General features: G+C 40.3%; 2 protein-coding genes across 3 annotated transcripts in view; one reads left to right on the top strand and one right to left on the bottom strand.

The window, feature by feature from the left end:
* Positions 1 to 16,698, bottom strand: part of UIMC1 (ubiquitin interaction motif containing 1) — a 113,335-nt gene extending 96,637 nt beyond the window's left edge. For both annotated transcript variants that reach the window (XM_037501275.2, XM_037501276.2), the window contains exons 1-2: positions 16,626 to 16,698; positions 5,361 to 5,515 (exon numbers count right to left, since the gene is read on the bottom strand). In XM_037501275.2, coding sequence (XP_037357172.1) covers positions 5,361 to 5,507 — 147 coding nt within the window. In that variant the 5' untranslated portion in view covers positions 5,508 to 5,515; positions 16,626 to 16,698. The remainder of the gene's footprint in view (positions 1 to 5,360; positions 5,516 to 16,625) is intronic.
* Positions 16,699 to 18,223: 1,525 nt separating this feature from the next.
* Positions 18,224 to 19,562, top strand: part of ZNF346 (zinc finger protein 346) — a 101,012-nt gene continuing 99,673 nt past the window's right edge. Inside the window, exon 1 of the mRNA XM_054691858.1 lies at positions 18,224 to 18,325. The gene's annotated coding sequence lies outside the window, so the exon portion shown is untranslated. The remainder of the gene's footprint in view (positions 18,326 to 19,562) is intronic.

Consider the following 19,562-nt stretch of genomic DNA (forward strand, 5'->3'; position numbering starts at 1 on the left):
CCAATGGATAGATCAACGAGACAAAAAATAAACAAAGACACTAGAACCCTAAATAAAGACATAGAACTCATGGACTTAACAGACATCTATAGGACACTGCACCCCAAAAAATCCGAGTACACATTTTTCTCAAGTGTGCATGGATCATTCTCTAGAATCGATCACATACTGGGCCACAAGACAAACATCAACAGATACATGAAAATCAAAATCATTCCAAAAATCTTGTCTGATTATAAAGGCAGCAAGCTAGAAATAAATCATGAAAAGAAAACAAGGAACCCTCCCACTTCATGGAGATTGAAATCCACACTACTGGAAGGCCACTGGACTAATGAGGAGATCAAAGAAGAAATTAAAAAATACTTTGAGTTGAATGACAAGGAGGACACCACTTTCCAGAATGTATGGGATGCAGCAAAAGCAGTAATAAGAGGAAAGCATGTAGCAATACAGGCTCACATCAACAAACAAGAAAGAACTCAAAGAACCAACCTAATCTCACATCTCAAAGAACTAGAAAAAGAACAACAAAAAAACCCCAAAGCCAGTAGAAGAAAGGAAATAATAAAAATCAAAGCAGAAATAAATGAATTAGAAATTAAAAAAAAACAATCCAAAAGATCAATGAAACCAAAAGTTGGTTCTTTGAAAAAATAAACAAAATAGACAAACCTCTAGCAAGGCTCATAAAGAAAAAATGGGAGAAAACACATATAAATAGTGTTATAAATGAAAGAGGAGAAATCACAACAGACTCAGTAGAAATCAAAAGAATAATCAGAGATTACTATGAACACTTATACGCAAACAAATTCAACAACCTAGAAGAGATGGACAAATTCCTAGAATGATGTAATTATCCAAAGCTGGACAAAAAAGAAACAGAACAACTACACAGACCAATTACAAGCAGCGAAACTGAAGCAGTAATCAAAGCACTCCCCAAAAACAAAAGCCCAGGCCCAGACGGCTTCACAAATGAATTCTACCAAATGTTCAGCAGTGAATTAGCGCCTATCCTACACAAACCCTTTCAAAAAATTGAAAAAGAAGGAATACAACCAAATACGTTCTATGAAGCCAACATTACACTAATACCAAAACCCAACAAAGACAGCACAAAAAAAAGAAAATTACAGGCCAATCTCCCTAATGAACACTGATGCAAAAATCCTCAACAAAATCCTTGCCAACAGAATCCAACAATGCATCCATAAGATAATTCACCATAACCAAGTAGGATTCATTACAGGGACACAAGGATGCTTCAACATCCGAAAATCAATCAATATAATCCAACACATCAACAAAAAGAAATATAAAAATCACATGATAACATCCCTAGATGCTGAGAAAGCATTCGACAAAGTACAACACTCATTTATGATAAAGGCCCTTGAAATTCTCAGGATACAAGGAATATACCTCAGCATCATAAAGGCAATCTATGACAAGCCCACAGCCAATATCATTCTCAATGGTGAAAAGCTGAAAGCATTCCCATTAAGATCTGGAACAAGACAAGGATGTCCACTCTCACCACTGCTTTTCAACATAATACTGGAAGTCCTACCTAGCCAGAGCAATAAGATAAGAGAAATACATACAAGGAATCCAAATAGGCAAGGAAGATGTCAAACTATCACTATTTGCGGATGATATGATAATATACATAGAGAACCCCAAAAACTCCACAGAAAAACTAATTAAACTAATCAATCAGTTTAGTAAAGTGGCAGGATACAAAATCAACGCACAAAAATCAGTAGCCTTCCTATACACAAACAATAAATCTAAAGAAGAAATCAAGAAAACCATTCCTTTTATTATTGAAGCAAAAAAAAATCAAATACTTGGGAATAAACCTAACAAAAGAAGTAAAGGACCTACACAAAGAAAACTATAAAACACTGTTAAAAGGAATAGAAGAAGACACAAAGAAATGGAAAGACATGCCCTGTTCATGGATCAGAAGAATTAACATTATCAAAATGGCCATCCTACCAAAAGCAATCTACAGATTCAATGCTATTCCAATTAAAATTTCAATGTCATTCTTCAAAGAAATAGAACAATTATTGATGAAATTCATATGGAGCCACCAAAAAAACCCGAATAGCCAAACCCCTCCTGAAAAAAAAAGGGAATGGCGGCATCACACTCCCAGAGTTCAAACTATACTACACAGCCATAATAAAAACTGCATGGTATTGGAACCACAACAGACACATGGACCAATGGAACTGAATAGAAAATCCAGAAAAAAATCCACAGATTTATGGTCAACTAATCTTTGACAAAGGCGCAAAGAATATGTACTGGAGCAAAGAAAGTTTATTCAATAAATGGTGCTGGGAAAACTGGGTCGCTACATGCAAAAGAATGAAACTTGACTACTACCTCACACCATGCACAAAAACCAACTCAAAAATGGATTAAAGAACCAGACATAAGACCTGAAGCCATAAAATATATATAGAAGGAAATATACGCGAAACACTACATGACATGCACCTCAAAGACATCTTTACAGACACATCACCCAAAGCAGTGATAGTGAAGGCAAAGACAAACAGCTGGGACTACATCAAATTAAAGAGCTCTGTACCGCAAAAGAGACAATAGCCAAAACAAAGAGAAACCCCACTGACTGGGAAAAAATTTTACACGCAACAATAATGATAAAGGACTGATCACAAAAAGCTGATGAGACTCAACAAAAACAAAGAAAATAATCCAGTCAAAAAATGGGCAGAAGAGCTAAAAAGAAACTTCTCCAAAGAGGAAATACAAATGGCCAACAGGCATATGCAAAAATGTTCAACATCACTTGCAATCAGGGAAATGCAAATCAAAACTACCATGAGATACCATCTTACACCAGTGAGAATGGCACATATTAAAAAAACTAGCAACAACAAATGTTGGCGAGAATGTGGAGAAAAAGGAACTCCTGCACTACTGGTGGGAGTGCAAACTGGCCCAACCACTATGGAAAGCTGTGTGGAGATTCCCCAACCTACTAAAGATAGAGCTTCCATATGATCCAGCAATTCCACTCCTAGGTATTTACCCAAAGGACACAGAAACATCAATTCCAAAGAGCACCTGCACCCCTATGTTTATAGCAGCACTATTTACAATAGCTAAGCTTTGGAAACAACCCAAATGCCCAAAAATAGATGACTGGATCAAGAAGATGTGGTACATATACACCATGGAATATTACTCAGCATTCAAAAAAGATAAACACATGCAATTTGCAGCAGCATGGATGGAGCTGGAAGGGATCATGCTCAGTGAAATATGCCAGAAAGAAAAAGAAAAATATCGGTGGTCTCTCTCATAGCAGGAATCTAGAAAACCTAAATAAGGGACCAGAAAAAAGAACAACTGTAAGAAAGAAAAAAATTAAAATCAACAAACAACTATGAACCAGAGACACACTATGGGGGGGGGGCAAGGAAAGGAGGGGCGGGCTGGGGTCAAAATAAGGGGGTTGCAATTGTATGGGGAATATAAAATTAAAATTTAAAAATAAATAAACTGTGTCAGGATATGGAAAAAGATGAAAAGCTTTCCATCTGTTTTAAGCATAAATCTAATACTAAAATCTGATGAAAACAGTACCCCCCAAAAAAGACAGCTATATAAAACCAAAGCCACCAGAAATACAGATGCAAAACTTCTAAATGATATAATTAAGACAAATTTGATACATGTCCAATTAAAATTTACTTCAGAAATGCAAAGGTGTTACATTAGAAAATGTATTCACATCTAATGTTAACTAACTAATGGAGAAACACTGTACCATTATCTTGCTAAATAATGAATAGGCATTTGATTAAACATCCATTCCTAAAAATACTAATAATAAACAATTAAAGGCTATTTCTGTAAGACAATAAAAAAGAATTATCAAACAAATGGCAAAACATCAGAAGTATGCCACTAAAATTCAAGATCAAGACAGAATGTGCTCTATCATTGATATTAATCAACATTATTTAGGAAGCCATAGTCAATACAATGAAACCCCCCAAAAAGTATAAATACTAATAAAGAAAATGATCATTATTAATAGATGTAAGTGCCTACCTAAAAAACTCAGTATAACATAGTGAACAAATTATTTTGAAAATGTGTGATAGATCAATGGAATGAAATAGAAAATCCAAAAACAAACTCTTTTGAAAACATTTTAATTTACAATAAAGGTAATTTCAAGTCTTTGAAGAAAGGATAGATTATTGGAAAAGGTTAGTAGTAGAAGTGTATAATCATTGAGACTCAGTTATTCAATATATATGTATACTATTTAAAAATACACATAGATGTAGAGAAAAGCATTAGAAGACAAAACAAACACAGAGGTTAACCTCTAGATGGGTGGGAAAGGATGCAGCTGGGGAAGGATATACTAAGTCAAGAGGCCTTGTAAGATAGTGAATATAGGCATTCAGATTATTTTTTAACTATGCACTTAACATTTTATGCATTCTCCTATACATGTGTCATATTTGGCAATTTTTTTAAATTTAATTAGCTCTGTATGTGCATTTACAGAAAGAGCTCCAAGAAATACTAAGTGAAAAAGCAATACTGTTTGCACAGCATGAGTCCTTTTCTAGAAAAGTTTCACTTGTGTTATATGCATAAAGACTTTTTTTAGGGAAAAAACTGTTATCTTCCATTAAATATCCACTGACTGAGGTGTATATCTTCATTTTGTACCTTTCTATACTATTTTGTTTTCAAACAGTATTGAATTGTGTTTATTGTTTTGATTTTTTAACATAAACATATATAACTTTGTAACTTATCTGTGTCTGAGTATTTAGCTACCTAATTTTTGTTAAGGCGGGTTATCCAAGTGGTAGAATTGATGTATTGTTTCACTTAAGTTAATTAATTTAAATTTAAAAAGCTACAGGTAGCTACTAATCGCAATCACGTTACAGAGTACATCTGAAGATAAGGTGCAATTACATTCTCTTTCTCTCACTTCCCAGACCAAGAAAATTAATATTTACATTTGATTTGTATTATTCATATAGTTCATAACTACTTATATTCATATAGTTAGATATTCATATAGTTTTAAAATACCATGTTGGGTTAATACATTACCAAACTGAGAAACTATGAGCCACTCCTCAGCCAAACAGAATCACTACCTTATTTTAAGTAATTCTTAATTCCATTTACAAATCAAGTGGAGCTGATTAAAAATGCACAGTCTAGCAAGGTTTAGGTTACAAAACTATTAAGGTTTAGTTGGCATTAAGGTTTAGTTACAAAACTATTCATGGATAAGGAGGGCTAGTTTTGAGACCATTCTTCAGAATACCAACCTCTCCATCACTATCAGATATCACAATGAATGCATCCTCAAGTCTACGCTTCTTCTTCACATTGACCAAACTGGTAGTTTCTGCACTCTTCTTCTCCAGATTCTCTGACTCAGAGGCTTCTTTAACTTTTTTCTTTCTCCGAGGCATCCTTTTGTCTGAAAAACAAGAAAAAATAATTTACTTAAATTATATACCTTAATTGTAAGTTTTCTAGGTGCTATTTGAAAAAAGATGTGGAAGAAAAAAATATCCATCTGATAGAAAACTAGATTTCTGAATTTCTCCAGTACTAATTAAAATTGATATTTTCCTATAAACAAATACATGTATTTAAATCTCATCTCAGTAAGGACATTTCAAAAGAAATAATGTAATAATTTATCCTGGTTCCTTTAACATTAACTTAGATAACTGATTCCCTTGACCACATAATTAATAATTTTTTTGGTTTTTTTTTTTTTTAAAGATTTTTATTTATACAAGAACTGGGTGCAGGTCAAGAGGCGTCGGAGGGTGAGAGGATTCACCAGAGACAGAGTGGGGAGCAGAACAGGCAGACAGACTGAGGAGACTGCTGAGGGCGAGACAGGAGAGGTCTGCCACGCCATGTGGGTATCTACCTGGCTGACCGAGACTCAAATCCGCATTGCAGAGACTGCGGGCAGCTTCACAGTGCTGTGGTCAACCCACTGCACCACCGGGGAGGCCCATAATTAATAATTTCTTTTAAGAAACACCAATTTCTCACCATGATAAAGCCGTATCTACAAAAATCCCCACAGCTAACATCACACATAAAGGTTAAAAACTCAATGTTTTATCCTTAAGAGAGTAACAAAAATGCCTGCTTTCATCATTTCTATCGTCCATTATACTGAAGGGTCTAGGAAGGTCAATTATGCAAGGAAAAAGAAATAAAAGGCATTCAAATTGAAACGGAAAAAGTAAAACAATCATCATTTGCGGACAGAATATTTTGTATTTAAAAAAAAACTATTATACCTATTGAACAAGTTCAGAAATACAAGAATCAAGTCAATATACAAAAAAATCTATTTTATTGCTACCAGCTACAAATAGTGACTGAGTTCGCTGTCTACTGGATATGACCTACAGGCAGGTGGAAATCTCCAATAATAATAACAAACAAATGGAATTAGGGAACAAAGAAGAGTGTCAATGGGACTGTAAAATGATGTAACACTGGAAGTAAAAAGTCATGGAAGGAAAAAAAAAGGAATGAAATACTGATATATGCTATAACATGAATGAATCTTTAAAACATGTTAAGTGAAAGAAGGTAGTCACAAAAGTCCACACATTACATGATTTCACTTATATGAAATGTCCAGAACAGCAAAAAAGTAGATTAACAGTTGTCTAGGGGGCCTCCCCAGTGGCGCAGCGGTTGAGCGCTGGGTTGCGAGGCTGCCCGCAACCTTTGCAGCGCCGGTTCAATCCCCGGCTGCTCCCCGGTCACCGGAGGAGGGTCCCACATGGTGCGCGGACCTCTCCTGCCGCCCGCTGCTCCCCTCGGCGGTGTGCTTCGGTCCTTCTGCCTGCTCTGCTCCCCGCTCTGGCTCTGGTGAATTCTCTCACCCTCCCGCACTTCTGACTGTACCCAGTGCATGTATAAACAAAACAAACAAACAAGCAGACAAATAAATAAATGGAACATGCCTCTAAAAAAAAAAAAAAAACAGTTGTCTAGGTCTGGAGAGTTGGGATAATCCCTAAGGAGCAAGGACATTTATTTGTGAGGTAATGAAAATGTTATAAAAGCATCTACTCTTCAACTGTATACTTTAAATGGATGAATTACACATATATACATACCAATATATCAATAAAACTTTCTTTAAAAAGGATAATATCAAATGTTAGCAAGGACGTGAAGGAACCAAAAACCTCATACACAGCTGATGAGAATGTAAAATTCTGCAGTTATTGTAGAAAATATTTTGGCAAAATCAGGCAAGAGAAAGACATAAAAAGCCTCCAAATAGGGGAAGAAGAGGTAAAGCTTTCATTATTTGCAGATGCTATGACAACATATAGCAAGAACCCTCAAAAATCCATGGAAAAATTAAAACAATAAAGCAGTTCAGTAAGGAAGCAGGTTACAAAATCAATACACAAAAATCAGTAGCATTCCTATATACAATCAGTCTGAAGAGGAAAAAATTAAGAAAACCATTCCATTTACAATTGTACACAAAAACATTAAATACCTGGGAATAAATCTAACAAGGGAGGTGAAAGAACTGTGCAAGGAAAATTGCAAAACATTGTTAAAAGAGAAAAGAGACAAAAAGAAATGAAAGGCATTCCCTACTCATGGATCAGAAGAATCAACATTATCAAAATGACCATTCTACCCAAAGCAATTTACAGATTCATTGCAATTCCAATAAAAATCTCAAGGATATCCCTCAAAGAAAAGCAACAAATATTAGTGAAATTCATATGGAATCACAAAAAAAATCCAAACAGCTAAAGCCCTCCTGACTAAAATGGATAACAGAGGTATTACATTTCCAGACTTCAAACTGTACTACAAAGCCATAATAATAAAAACAATGTTTCAGGGCCTCCCCTGGTGGCGCAGCGGTTGAGCGCTGGGCTGCGAGGCTGCCCGTAGCCTCTACAGCGCCAGTTGGATCCCGGGCCACCGGCGAGGGTCCCACAAAAAGAAAAACAAAAAACAATGTTTTATAATTTTCCTTGTATAATTCTTTCACCTCCTTTATTAGGTTCATTCCCAGGTATTTTTTTATTTTTTGTGTGTGAATAAAACAGGCACACAGACCAATAGAATCAAATAGAAAGTCCAAAAATAAAACCACACAAATATGGTCAACTAATCTATGACAAAGGAACAAAGAATATACACTGAAACAAGAAAAATCTCTTCAATAAATGGTGCTGGGAAAACTGGACTGCCACATGCCAAAGAATGAAACTAGACTACTATCTCACACCATACACAAAAATCAACTCAAAATGGATAGAAGACTTGGGTCTAAGACCAGAAACCATAAAGTATAAAGAAGAAAAACAAAACTCCATGACATAAACTTCAGAAATATCTCTGAGGACTCATCTTCTAAGCCAGGAAAATTTGGGCCTCCCTGGTGGTGCAAATGGGTTAAGATGCAAACTATGAAGCTGTCCACAGCCACTGCAGCACGAGTTCATTCCCTGGACAGGGAGCTACCCACATGGCACAGCAGAACTCTCCTGACTCGTCCACCGCTTCCCTCAGCAGTGTATTTCGGTCAGTCTGTTCTGTTCCCCACTCTGTCTCAGGTGAATTTTCTCACCACCCCCCCACACACACACACCTCTGGCCTGTACCCCAGCTTTTGCATGCATAAATAAATAAGTCTTTAAAAAAAAAAAAAAGCTAGGAAAACAAAGGGGAATGTAAACAGCTGGGACAACATTAAACTATATAGCCTTTGGACAGCAAAAAAGAGAGCAGCCAAAACAAAGAGACAGCCTACAGAATGGCAGAAAATATTTGCACACCATGCATCAGATAAAGGATTGGTATCAAAAATCTACAAAGAGCTTACAGAACTCAACAAAAACAAAGACAACAATCTAATCCAAAAAAAAAAAAAATGGGCAGAAGTGGGCCTCCCCGGTGGCACAGCGGTTGAGCGCTGGGTTGCAAAGCTGCCCGCGGCCTCTGCGGCGCTGGTTCGATCCCGGGCTGCTCCCCGGCCACCGGAGGAGGGTCCCACATGGCGCGCAGACCTCTCCTGCCGCCCGCTGCTCCCCTCAGCAGTGTACTTCGGTCCTTCTGCCTGCTCTGCTCCCTGCTCTGGCTCTGGTGAATTCTCTTACCCTCCCGCGCTTCTGACTGTACCCAGTGCATGTATAAACCAAACAAACAAACAAACAAATAAATAAATAAATAAAACATGCCTCTATTAAAAAAAAAAAAAAAAAAGGGCAGAAGACCTAAAAAGACCCTTCTAAGAAAAAATGCAAATCGCTAACAGGCATATGAAAAAATGTTCACTTATTGCAAATCAAAACAATGAGATACACCTCACACCTCTAAGACTAGCCTATACTGAAAAAAAAAAAAAGAACAAATGCTGGCGATGTGGTAAAAAAAAGAACCCTCTAACATGGCTAGCGGGAATGCAACTGGTCCAGTTACAATAGAAAGCTGTGTATAGAGGTTCCTCAAAACACTAAAAATGGATCTATCATATGACCCAGCAATTCCACTCCTTGGAATCTACCCAAAGGACACAAAAACACTATCTGAAAGCTTCACTCCTATGCTTACCACAGCACTATGTACAATTGCCAAAATTTGGAAACAACTTAAATGCCCCAAAACAGATGAACAGATCAAGAAGATGTGGTATACCTACACAATGGAAATCTACTCAATGATCAAAAAAGATAAACTCATGCCATTTGCAGAAACAAATGGGGGTGGGGGAAGATAAATATGGGATGATTTCACTTATATGTAGAATATAGAGAAACCGAAACTAAAGGATCAAGAAAAAAACATGTAACTTGCAAGTTGACCATAGAGCGGAGCCATAGAGCAGGGGAAGGGTCAAAACAGGGGTGGGGGGCCTCCCTGGTGGCGCGGGAGGTTGAGTGCCACACTGTGGGGCTGTCCACAGCCTCTGCAGCACAGGTTCGATCCCGGCCAGAGGGAGAGAAACCCACATGGCGCTGCAGACCTTTCCTGTCTCGCCCGCTGCTCCCCTCAGCAGTGTGTTTCGTCAATCTGCCTGTTCTGTTCCCCGCTGTCTCTGGTGAATCCTCTCACATCTGGCCTGAAACTGGTTCTTGCATAAATAAATAAATGTTTTAAAAAAAAAAAAAAGGGTGGGAAGAACACAAGTGACTGAAACGATGGGTGCTATGGTGGTAAGAGAACTATGGAAACTACACAGGAAATAAATAAGGAGACTCACGGAAAGGGTAAGTGACAGGAACAGCTGGTAGGAGAAGCAGTCAGAATACACACCTTTTATCAATTGCGTTCACTGTTTCATGGGCAAATTCATGGCACCCCAAAACATGTATTGTTATAAAGAAACATCAAAGGTCAACATAAAAAATATAATGAAAAAGTTTGAAATATTACAAGAATCACCAAAATGTAATACAGAAACATGGAGTAAGCATGCATACATCCACAATGGAATCGGGTTCAGGAACCCTAAACAAAAGCCCAGAAATATATACTCAATCTTAGAGTCAACTGATTTTCAACAAGGATGCCAAAATCATTCAAAAGGTAAGGAACTGGGCCTCCTCGGTGGCTCAGTGGGTTGAACGCCATGCAGTGAAGCTGTCTGCAGCCTCTGCAGCACAGGTTCAATTCCTGGCCGGCCAGGGAGAAACCCACATGGCGAGGCAAACCTATTCTTCCTGTCTCGCCCACTGCTTCCCTCAGAAGTGCCTTTGGTCCATCTGCCTGCTCTGCTCTCCACTCTGTATCTGGTGAATTCTCTCACCCTCCTGCACTCTGACCTGTACCCCAGTTCTTGTATAAATAAATCTAAAAATAAATTTTTAAAAAAAGGTAAGGAACTGTCTTTTCAACATACGCAGGCCAGAGGTACAGGGGTTAAGAGGATTCACCGGAGACAAAGTGGGGATCAGAACAGGCAGATTGACTGAAATGCACCACTGAGATGAGAACAGGGCGAGGCAGGAGAGGTGCTGTGAAAATTGTATAGCCACTTGTAGAAGAATGAAATTGGACCTCACCATACAAAAATTAACTCAAAATAGAGCTTTCTTTAAATTCTAAGAGCTAGAATTATGAAACTCTTAGAAGAAAATATAGGCATAATTCTTTGTGTGCTTGAATTAGGTAATGGTTTCTTAGATGCAACATCAAAAGCATAATCAACAAAAAGAAATATATAAATTGGACAGCATCAAAAATAAAGAACTTCTGTGCTTCAAAGGGAACAATTTCAAGAACATGAGAGAATAATCCACAGAATGGAGAAAATTTTTGCAAATCACGTATCTATCAGGGACTTGAACAAACTATATTTTTTAACTCATAACTCAATAATAAAAAGGTAAAAACACCATTAACACAAGAGAAAGGATCTAAGTATACATTTTTCCGAAGATTTTCCTAATTTATTCAAATAAGCACATGGCAATATGTTCAATATTATCATCACGGAAATACAAACTAAAATCACAGTGAGATACACTTCATACCCATCAGAATGACAAAAATCAAAAGATAACACAGTAACAACGGCAAATACTTGGATAAATTGAATTCTCATATACTGCTGATGGGTATGTAAAACAGTGAAGCCTCTTTGGAAAACAATCTATCAGTTCCTCAAAACGCTAAAATTAGAGACCTCCCTGGTGGTGATTCAGTGGGTAAGTTTCAGCACCAACTACAGCATAAATTCTATCCCCTCCCTGGCTGCCAGAGAGTTAACCCACATATGCGGCAGCAGACCTCTCTTGTCTTGCCCACTGCTCCCCTTAACAGTGTATTTCAGTAAATACACCTGTTCTGCCCCGCCCTCAGTCTCTGGTGAATGTTATCATCTCCCTGCACTCTGGACTACACCCCAGTTCTTATATGCAAAAAAAAGAAAAAGAAAAAATGCTAGCGGTATAGTTACCATACTCAGCAATTCCACTATTAGGTAAATAATTAAGAGAAACACAGATTCACACCAAAACTTGACTACCATGTTCATTGTTTTTAAAGATTTTATTTATTTATGCATACAAGAACTGGGGCATAGGCCAGAGGTACAGGGGGTAAGAGGATTCACCAGAGACAGAGTAGGGAGCAGAACAGGTGGACTGACTGAAATGCGCCACTGAGATGAGAATAGGGCGAGGCAGGAGGGGTCTGCTGCGCCATGTGGGTTAGCTTCCTGGCCAGGATCGAACTCATGCTGCAGTGGCTGGCGATAGCTTGATAGTTCTGAGACTCTAATCTCTTGCGCTACCAGGGAGGTCCACCACCATGTTCATTATTTATGAAAACCCAAATGTCCAACGGATAAATAAGTAAAGAGTGGTATGGTCACAAAATGGAGTATCATCCCACAATAAAAAGGGGTGAAGTACTGCTACATGCAACAACATGAAGATTGAAAACATCATACTAAGTAAAAGAAGCCAGCACCAAAAAATTATATATTATATGATACCATTTGTAAGTCTCCATATTTATAAAGACAAAAAATAAATTAGTGGTTGCTTAGTGCTGAGGAAGATTAGGTACTGATGGTTAGGGATATAATGTTCTTTTTTAGAGTTTTAAAACTAATTGTTGTGATGGTTACACAACTCTGAAAATACTAAAAGCCACTGAAGTACACTTAACTGGCTGAATTTTATGGTATATGAGTTATATTTCAATAAAGCTGTTTTTAAAAAGAGTCTATAGTGATCAGAGGACAGTCACCTGTCCACTGTCCTCTGGAGTGCTAGAAATGCTCTATATTTTTATTTTGATTTGGGAGGCAGTTACATGAATGTATAGATAGAGCAAAAGTTAAGATTGGTTCTCTGCACTGTAAATGATATCTTAAAAAAATTGTAAGGCCTCCCTGGTGGCACAAGGGGTTAAGCACCGCACTATGAAGCAATCTGCAGCCTCTGCAGCTTGTTTCATCCCCAGCCGGCCAGGACGCAACCCACATGGTGCAGCAGATCTCTCCTGTCTCACCCACTGCTTCCCTCAGCAGTGTATTTCAGTCAGTCTGCCTGTTCTGCTCCCCACTCTGTCTCTGATGAATCCTCTCATCCCCCACATCTCTAGCCTGTAGCCCAGCTTTTGTATGTATAAATAAATCTTAAAAAAAAAAATTTTAAGTAAAAGTAAACATCTGAGTGAATATTTTAATTACTCCTCATAAAAATCTAAGAAATACATAAAATAATTATGAGGAAACAGGTTTCCTCATAGTCAAAGGGCAATTGCAATTTATTTCTCGACTCTATAACAATACACAATATTCTATGACTTAATCTTTACATCTCTTCTAACTAGAAATGATGTCTGATGTATAGTTGGTACACAAAAATATTTACTGAATAAATAGCATAAGGTATATAAATATTAGATGCTATATTAAGACACAGAAGAATAAAATTATTCTAAGTTGAACAAAGCTATAAGGAGAATAGTAAGACTTAAGGTAATCCTTGCGTCTAAGAGAACAGCATGAGTAAGGCTTGGAAAAACATCTTATATGGAATACTTCCCATCTTATTAAATATTTTCTGTACCTTAAGGTTATTCAGACCAATATGCTAAAAACTGATGGCAAGGGTAGCTATACCACCACATATGTATATATAAAGATACATAAATAAATACCCTTCTCCCTGGCACAGAACCACCTACAGGCTCCAAATGGTTTTCAAAAAATCATAGCAGATAAAAGATCTATAAGAAGGCATTAAAAAGAAACACCCAATAGGGCCTCCCCGGTGGTGCAGCGGTTGAGCACTGGGTTGCGAAGCTGCCCGCAGCCTCTGCAGCGCCGGTTCGATCCCTGGCTGCTCCCCGGCCACCGGAGGAGGGTCCCACATGGCGTGCAGACCTCTCCTGCCACCCGCTGCTCCCCTCAGCATTGTGCTTCGGTCCTTCTGCCTGCTCTGCTCCCCGCTCTGGCTCTGGTGAATTCTCTCACCCTCCCGCGCTTCTGACTGTACCCAGTGCTTGTATAAATAAAAATAAATAAATCTTTAAAAAAAAAAGAAACACCCAATAGAGAAATTCAAAATTCCAGTGCTTTCTGAGATTTAGCCATACTTTTCCCCTAGTAATTTCACAAGTTAAAACAACAGTCCCTGCTCAGCCCACTTAGATAAGCAAAACAGCATATAGTTCAACTCCTATTAGTATAAGATGCTACACTTCAAAACGAAGAACTCACTAAACAATGGTTTATCTTCAAACACTTGAGCTGAGGCTATCAAATGAATTACCACTAAGCTTTCTTTGAGTCTCACTGCTAAAAGGAATATCCTGGGGCCTCCCTGGTGGCACAAGGAGTTAAGACGCAACCTATGAAGCTACCCCAACCTCTGCAGCATGAGTTGGATGCCCAGCTGGCCAAGGAGCAACCCACACGGTGCAGCAGACCTCTCCCTGTCTCGCTCGCTGCTCCCCTCAGCAGTGTACTTGGGTCAATCTGCCTGTTCTGTTCCCCATTCTGTCTCTGGTGAATCCTCTCACCCACCCACAACCCCCCCCACACACACACACACCTCTGGCCTGTACCCAAGCTCTTGTATGCATAAATAAATAAATCTTTATAAAAAAAAAAAAAAAAGAATAGCCTGGATGCCAACAGCTTTTTAATCATGACAGGTCAGAACCAAATGTCTCTAAAACAATGTACAAGCACAACAGGTGGCCCAACAATGAGACTTGTTATTTCTTACACAGGTAACATTTTTTGGCAGTGTCCTTGAACATCTCCAGTTCAGTATAGTACTTACTATTTTCTTTCAGCACATCCATCACCTTGATTTGTCTGAAGAACAATCACTGACGAGATAATTTAAAATCTTGACATAATACCTACCAAACTGTCAAAATTTTTCTGAATGCTTTGGGGGCATAGGAATCTTAACAATGCTTTAGAAATGACTAATTCTTACTTATTCAAGAAATTTGGTACCAAGCTCCTTATCAACTGAATACATGAACTTGATTATTTCTATTTTTTTAAAGAGATGATAAATTAAATACATGTACATGCACTAGCACTCACAGACTTGTGATGCATATTTCCCAGCCTATGTTCAGTCTCAGGAATGACAAGTGTGTAATAACGGAATCCAAACACACCTTGATAATAAATATAGGGGCCTCCCTAGTGGTGCAAGGGTTAAAGTCTCAGCATTATCAAGCTATCGCCAACCACTGTGGCATGAGTTCAATCCCAGGCCAGGAAGCTAGCCCACACTGCTCCCCACTCTGTCTCTGGTGAATCTTATCACCCACCGCTCCCTGCTCCCAGCACCCCCCAACCTCTGGCCTGCGCATAAATAAAAATCTGTTTAAAATAAGAATTATTATTATATTTACTGTGTCCAAGGAACCTTACTGTTCGAGATACTTTACATGCATTGTAAGTTATTTCTCCCATATGTGATAGGCATCACTATTTTACACTACTTTTGTCATGACTTTACAAGATTTTATCACTTTTTTAGTATACTATTTTTATCACAATTTTACACATCAGAACTTAAAGTCAAACAGTTGCTAAGTCAGTAAATGGCTATCATGGGAAATGAAGCTCAATGTGTCTGATTCCAAAAAGACACATTCTTTGATTCAATTATAACGCACTGCCTCCTAGACACGAAAAAATAAAACTTTCATGTTCTCCTCGGGGTTACTTATATAAACGTAAATACACTGGAATACTTAAATAAATACTTAAATAATACTTAAATAAACGTAAGAACACTGGAATCAGGCTGCCTCGATTCAAAACCAGTTTTACCACTTATATGTGTCTTGATTCTCAGTTACCTTATCTATAAATTGAGGAGAATAATGGTACTTCTCTCATAAGATTATCGTGAAGATTAAATCAAAGCTTAAAAAATTGTCACCCGAAGGAGGGGACACACACCTGTTCTGCTGAAGGGACAAATATGGATTTCTAAGGAAAATCTTATTTTTTTCCTGGGCAAATAACTAATGAAAGCAAGAACTACTCCCCAACAAAGCAGTACCCAGGCAGAGGGGCCAGATCTCTCCGGGCGAGATCCCAACAGTGGGGACCAGCGCGGAAAGGCGGCCAAGCCTCCTTCCGGAGTATCGGGATGTTCAGCGCAGGAACACGCCCTGGAGGGGCAAGCAGGGGCCAGAGGACCTCAACGTCCTGCATGAAGTGGCGAAGGGGATTCCGGGAGGATGGAGGTCGCACCCCCGGTGAGTGAGGCTGGCGTGGCACCGGAGACGGGGAGCCAACCCAGGCGTTCCAAGTCGCCCACCCGGCGTCCCGAGAGCTCACTCGGGCACCCCGAAGGCCCATCCTGGGGTCCTGGGGGGCTAGCCCGGGCGGCCGGAGGCGCCCACCCGCCGTCCCGAAGACTACCCGGCTTCTCGAAGGGCCCACCCTGGCATCGGGAGGCGCCCACCTCAGCGTCCTAGACGCCCCTCGGCGGAGGAGCGGGCCGAGGCCCAGGTGAGGGCGGGGTGACGGGAGGAGGGCCGGCCCGAGGGGTGAGGACGCGGCGGGTACTCACCGAGCCTCGGGCACCGCGCCGCCGAGCCCCTCCTCCCGGCCCCAGGGGTCTTGAGCTTCCGCGGCGCGTCAGGAGCGGGAGGCGGCGCGCGCGCGCGCACCTAAAGCAACGCGCACTCCCGGCGAGCGCAGGCGCGGGCGCCCCGAGACGGGGCGGAACCAACTCGCGCCGCAGGGGGAAGCCCGCGCAAGGACGAACCAACTGTGCGAGGCGGGGCGGGGGGGCCGCCGCTACCCCTAGGCTTAGATGATCTGCAAGTGTGTTTTGCTACACCATTTGCAGACATTTTAAGGAAAACCAAAGAGCATTGGTAGGGCCCCAAAAGGCTACAGTGAAGCAGTTAGAGTCTTCTCTGCCATATCAAACCACCTCCACGTGTGTATGTGAATTATACCAAAATTATCTGTTCATGTGATGGTTCCAGAGAAAACCTTGATTTGGGTCGTGAATGTTAAAGTCTACTCCTTTCCGGGGAGGGAGAGAAATGTAACATTTAGGAAAGTCAGGTGGAAGTGTAAAATTAGAACAGCCACTTCTGAGGATAGTTCTGAATCCTAAGGCAAGTTAGGGATAATTAGGCAGCCTCCAGGGCAGTGCAGGGACTTCAGGAGAGTTAAGGAAGGATCCAGAGATAAGGGCAACAAATTCCAAAGGGGACTAATCAAACACCCCAGGACTAGGAGCAACAGGACATTCCTGGACAAGGACGATAAAGAAAAAAGATAAGGGCTGGGACACAGAGACTTAGTTCTGGGCACAGAGGCATTTAGGCAGTGAGTGAGACCACTGAGAACTAACCAATCACAAAGATTCTGGTGGAGCTTTAGAATAATAAGGAAGAGAAGGTGTATATTCCCTGGGACATGACTCCACTTTCCCCTTCCTTGGCCCTCCCTGGCCTGGTTCCATGGCTTGGGAGTCCCACTTTATTTCTGTTCCTTTTCTTCTCAATAAATTTACTTTCGCTACACAAACCTGCCTCGTCTTGCTTGCTTGCCTGAGGGTCTGTGAAATTCCTGCTGCAGCTTAGTGAGACACCAACCCATGGTGGTCTAGTGGCTGGGGCTCAGCACTGCCACTGCAGCCTGGGATCTGTTCCTGGCTGGGAGACTAGGCCTGAAATCCTACAATTCCGGTATCAGTTTCATGAGGTGAAAATTTAAATGTGCATTTTATGACCCAGCAGTTTAACATCTAGAAAAATACAATAATGTCTACAGGTGTACACAAAAAGACATGTTCAATGAAGCCTGCTTCCTTGAGTAAAATGTTGCTTGGACATCCCTGTTCGGGTGCCATTGCCACGGACAGGACAGCCAATGAAATTCTCTCCCATTAATGAAGACTTGGAGTCTAAATGAATTTGCAGTGGGGGAAGGCTGAGGACAGTGCCATGGAGAGCAGCTCTGCCTTTCACTCTCCCAGCCCAAGCTTTTATTACAGATAGTGATTTCCTGAGTGAAATCCATACAGGCTTTGTGGATGCCACCTCTACTCCATCAAGACACTGGGAACTACAAATCCCATGATCCCCAAAGGGAAGTTGCAAGGACCTAAGGGCGGAGTTAAGCAGCCGTTTTCTCAGTTTGTAAATAAAAACCAGCCATGTTAGTGGAGTTCAGGGCCTCACTTGGCTCATATTCTTGGCCAGGCAGGTTTAGTCTTGGCAGGTCAGTCGGGATTCCAGATCAGCAGAACAGGTAGGACGCATTTAAGAATTTATCTCCCTCTTTTCTCCCTAAGTTGTACATTTCCTCATTCCCCTTCCCTTGTAAATAAACCTTTGGTTAACCTTTTGTGTGTGCCTGCACTGTAAGTCCTTTTTAAGCGCATGGGTGAGGACCCACAGTCAGGCAACCTGTTTTAGAGCAGGGTTGTCCTGTACAATATGAACAAAGGAACAATAGCTGCAATTGTGTTTTTGCTTATACAGTTTAATAAGTTACTGCTGAAAACAAGTCTTCCTGGTTAGTAGGGAACATGAGCAGAAGCCAGTACATCCTCAGAGAACAGGAGTCAATTCTGGGAAGAAGTTCTGGAACTCCGTATGCAGAGTAAACAGTTATTCGCCAAAAATTCCAGCCCCCTTTAGGGCAGCAGGCTCCCAACAAAATGTAAATATTAGAAATGTTCAATAAGACAGGGATGAATAAAACATGATATTGTAAGAGTATAGTGTCCATTGAAAGGGGAGGTTCCAGGTTCCTATTAAAGGATGGAGCTGAGCCTTGAGGAGAAGCTCAAAAGGACTGGAAGAAACCTTGGAAGAGGGCTTAGAGAGAATAAGAGAAGAGTTGGAGAAGGCACATGGAGCAGAGATATGTGAAGAAGCAGCCACACTTGCTTCTCCACTTTGGACTTGTACCAAGGATTTGGGGGACATGGAAGGAGATACTTGAAAGAGACAGATATGGCTAAAAGACCCATGGGGACGCTGACAACGGCAGCCTTTATCTTGACTTGTATTTTGATTTTGCTCTTTTCCTTCCAGACTTGCCTGGCGCCTTCTATCCCTTCATACGGTTGTCCACCAGAAGGTGCCTTAGACTCGTGGCAAGCTTTTGGAATTCAGTGGCCCCACTTTGGGCCAACCCATGAAGGGATGGGTAACTTTGGTGCTTCATTTGGATACTTCGTTTGGAAATTATATTCTTTCTATATTGCACACTAATTCTAATAAAGCTCTTTTCTATTAAAGGTCTTATGTACTCAGGTCTCCCCAATGGCTCAGCGGGTTGAGCGCAGAGCTGTGAAGCTATCCACAGCCTCTGCAGTGCAGGTTCAATTCCTGGCTCACCAGGGAGAAACCCACATGGCACGGCAGACCTCTTCTGTCTCCCACACTGCTCCCCTCAGCAGTGTTTTCCATCATTCTGCCTGTTCTACTCCCCGCTCTGTCTCTGGTGAATTTTCTCGCCCTCCCATGCCTCTGGCCTG

This window comes from Talpa occidentalis, unplaced genomic scaffold, assembly GCF_014898055.3.
Source record: "Talpa occidentalis isolate TD23 unplaced genomic scaffold, MPIMG_talOcc4v2.1 talOcc4.9, whole genome shotgun sequence".
NCBI classification, from domain to species: domain Eukaryota; kingdom Metazoa; phylum Chordata; class Mammalia; order Eulipotyphla; family Talpidae; genus Talpa; species Talpa occidentalis.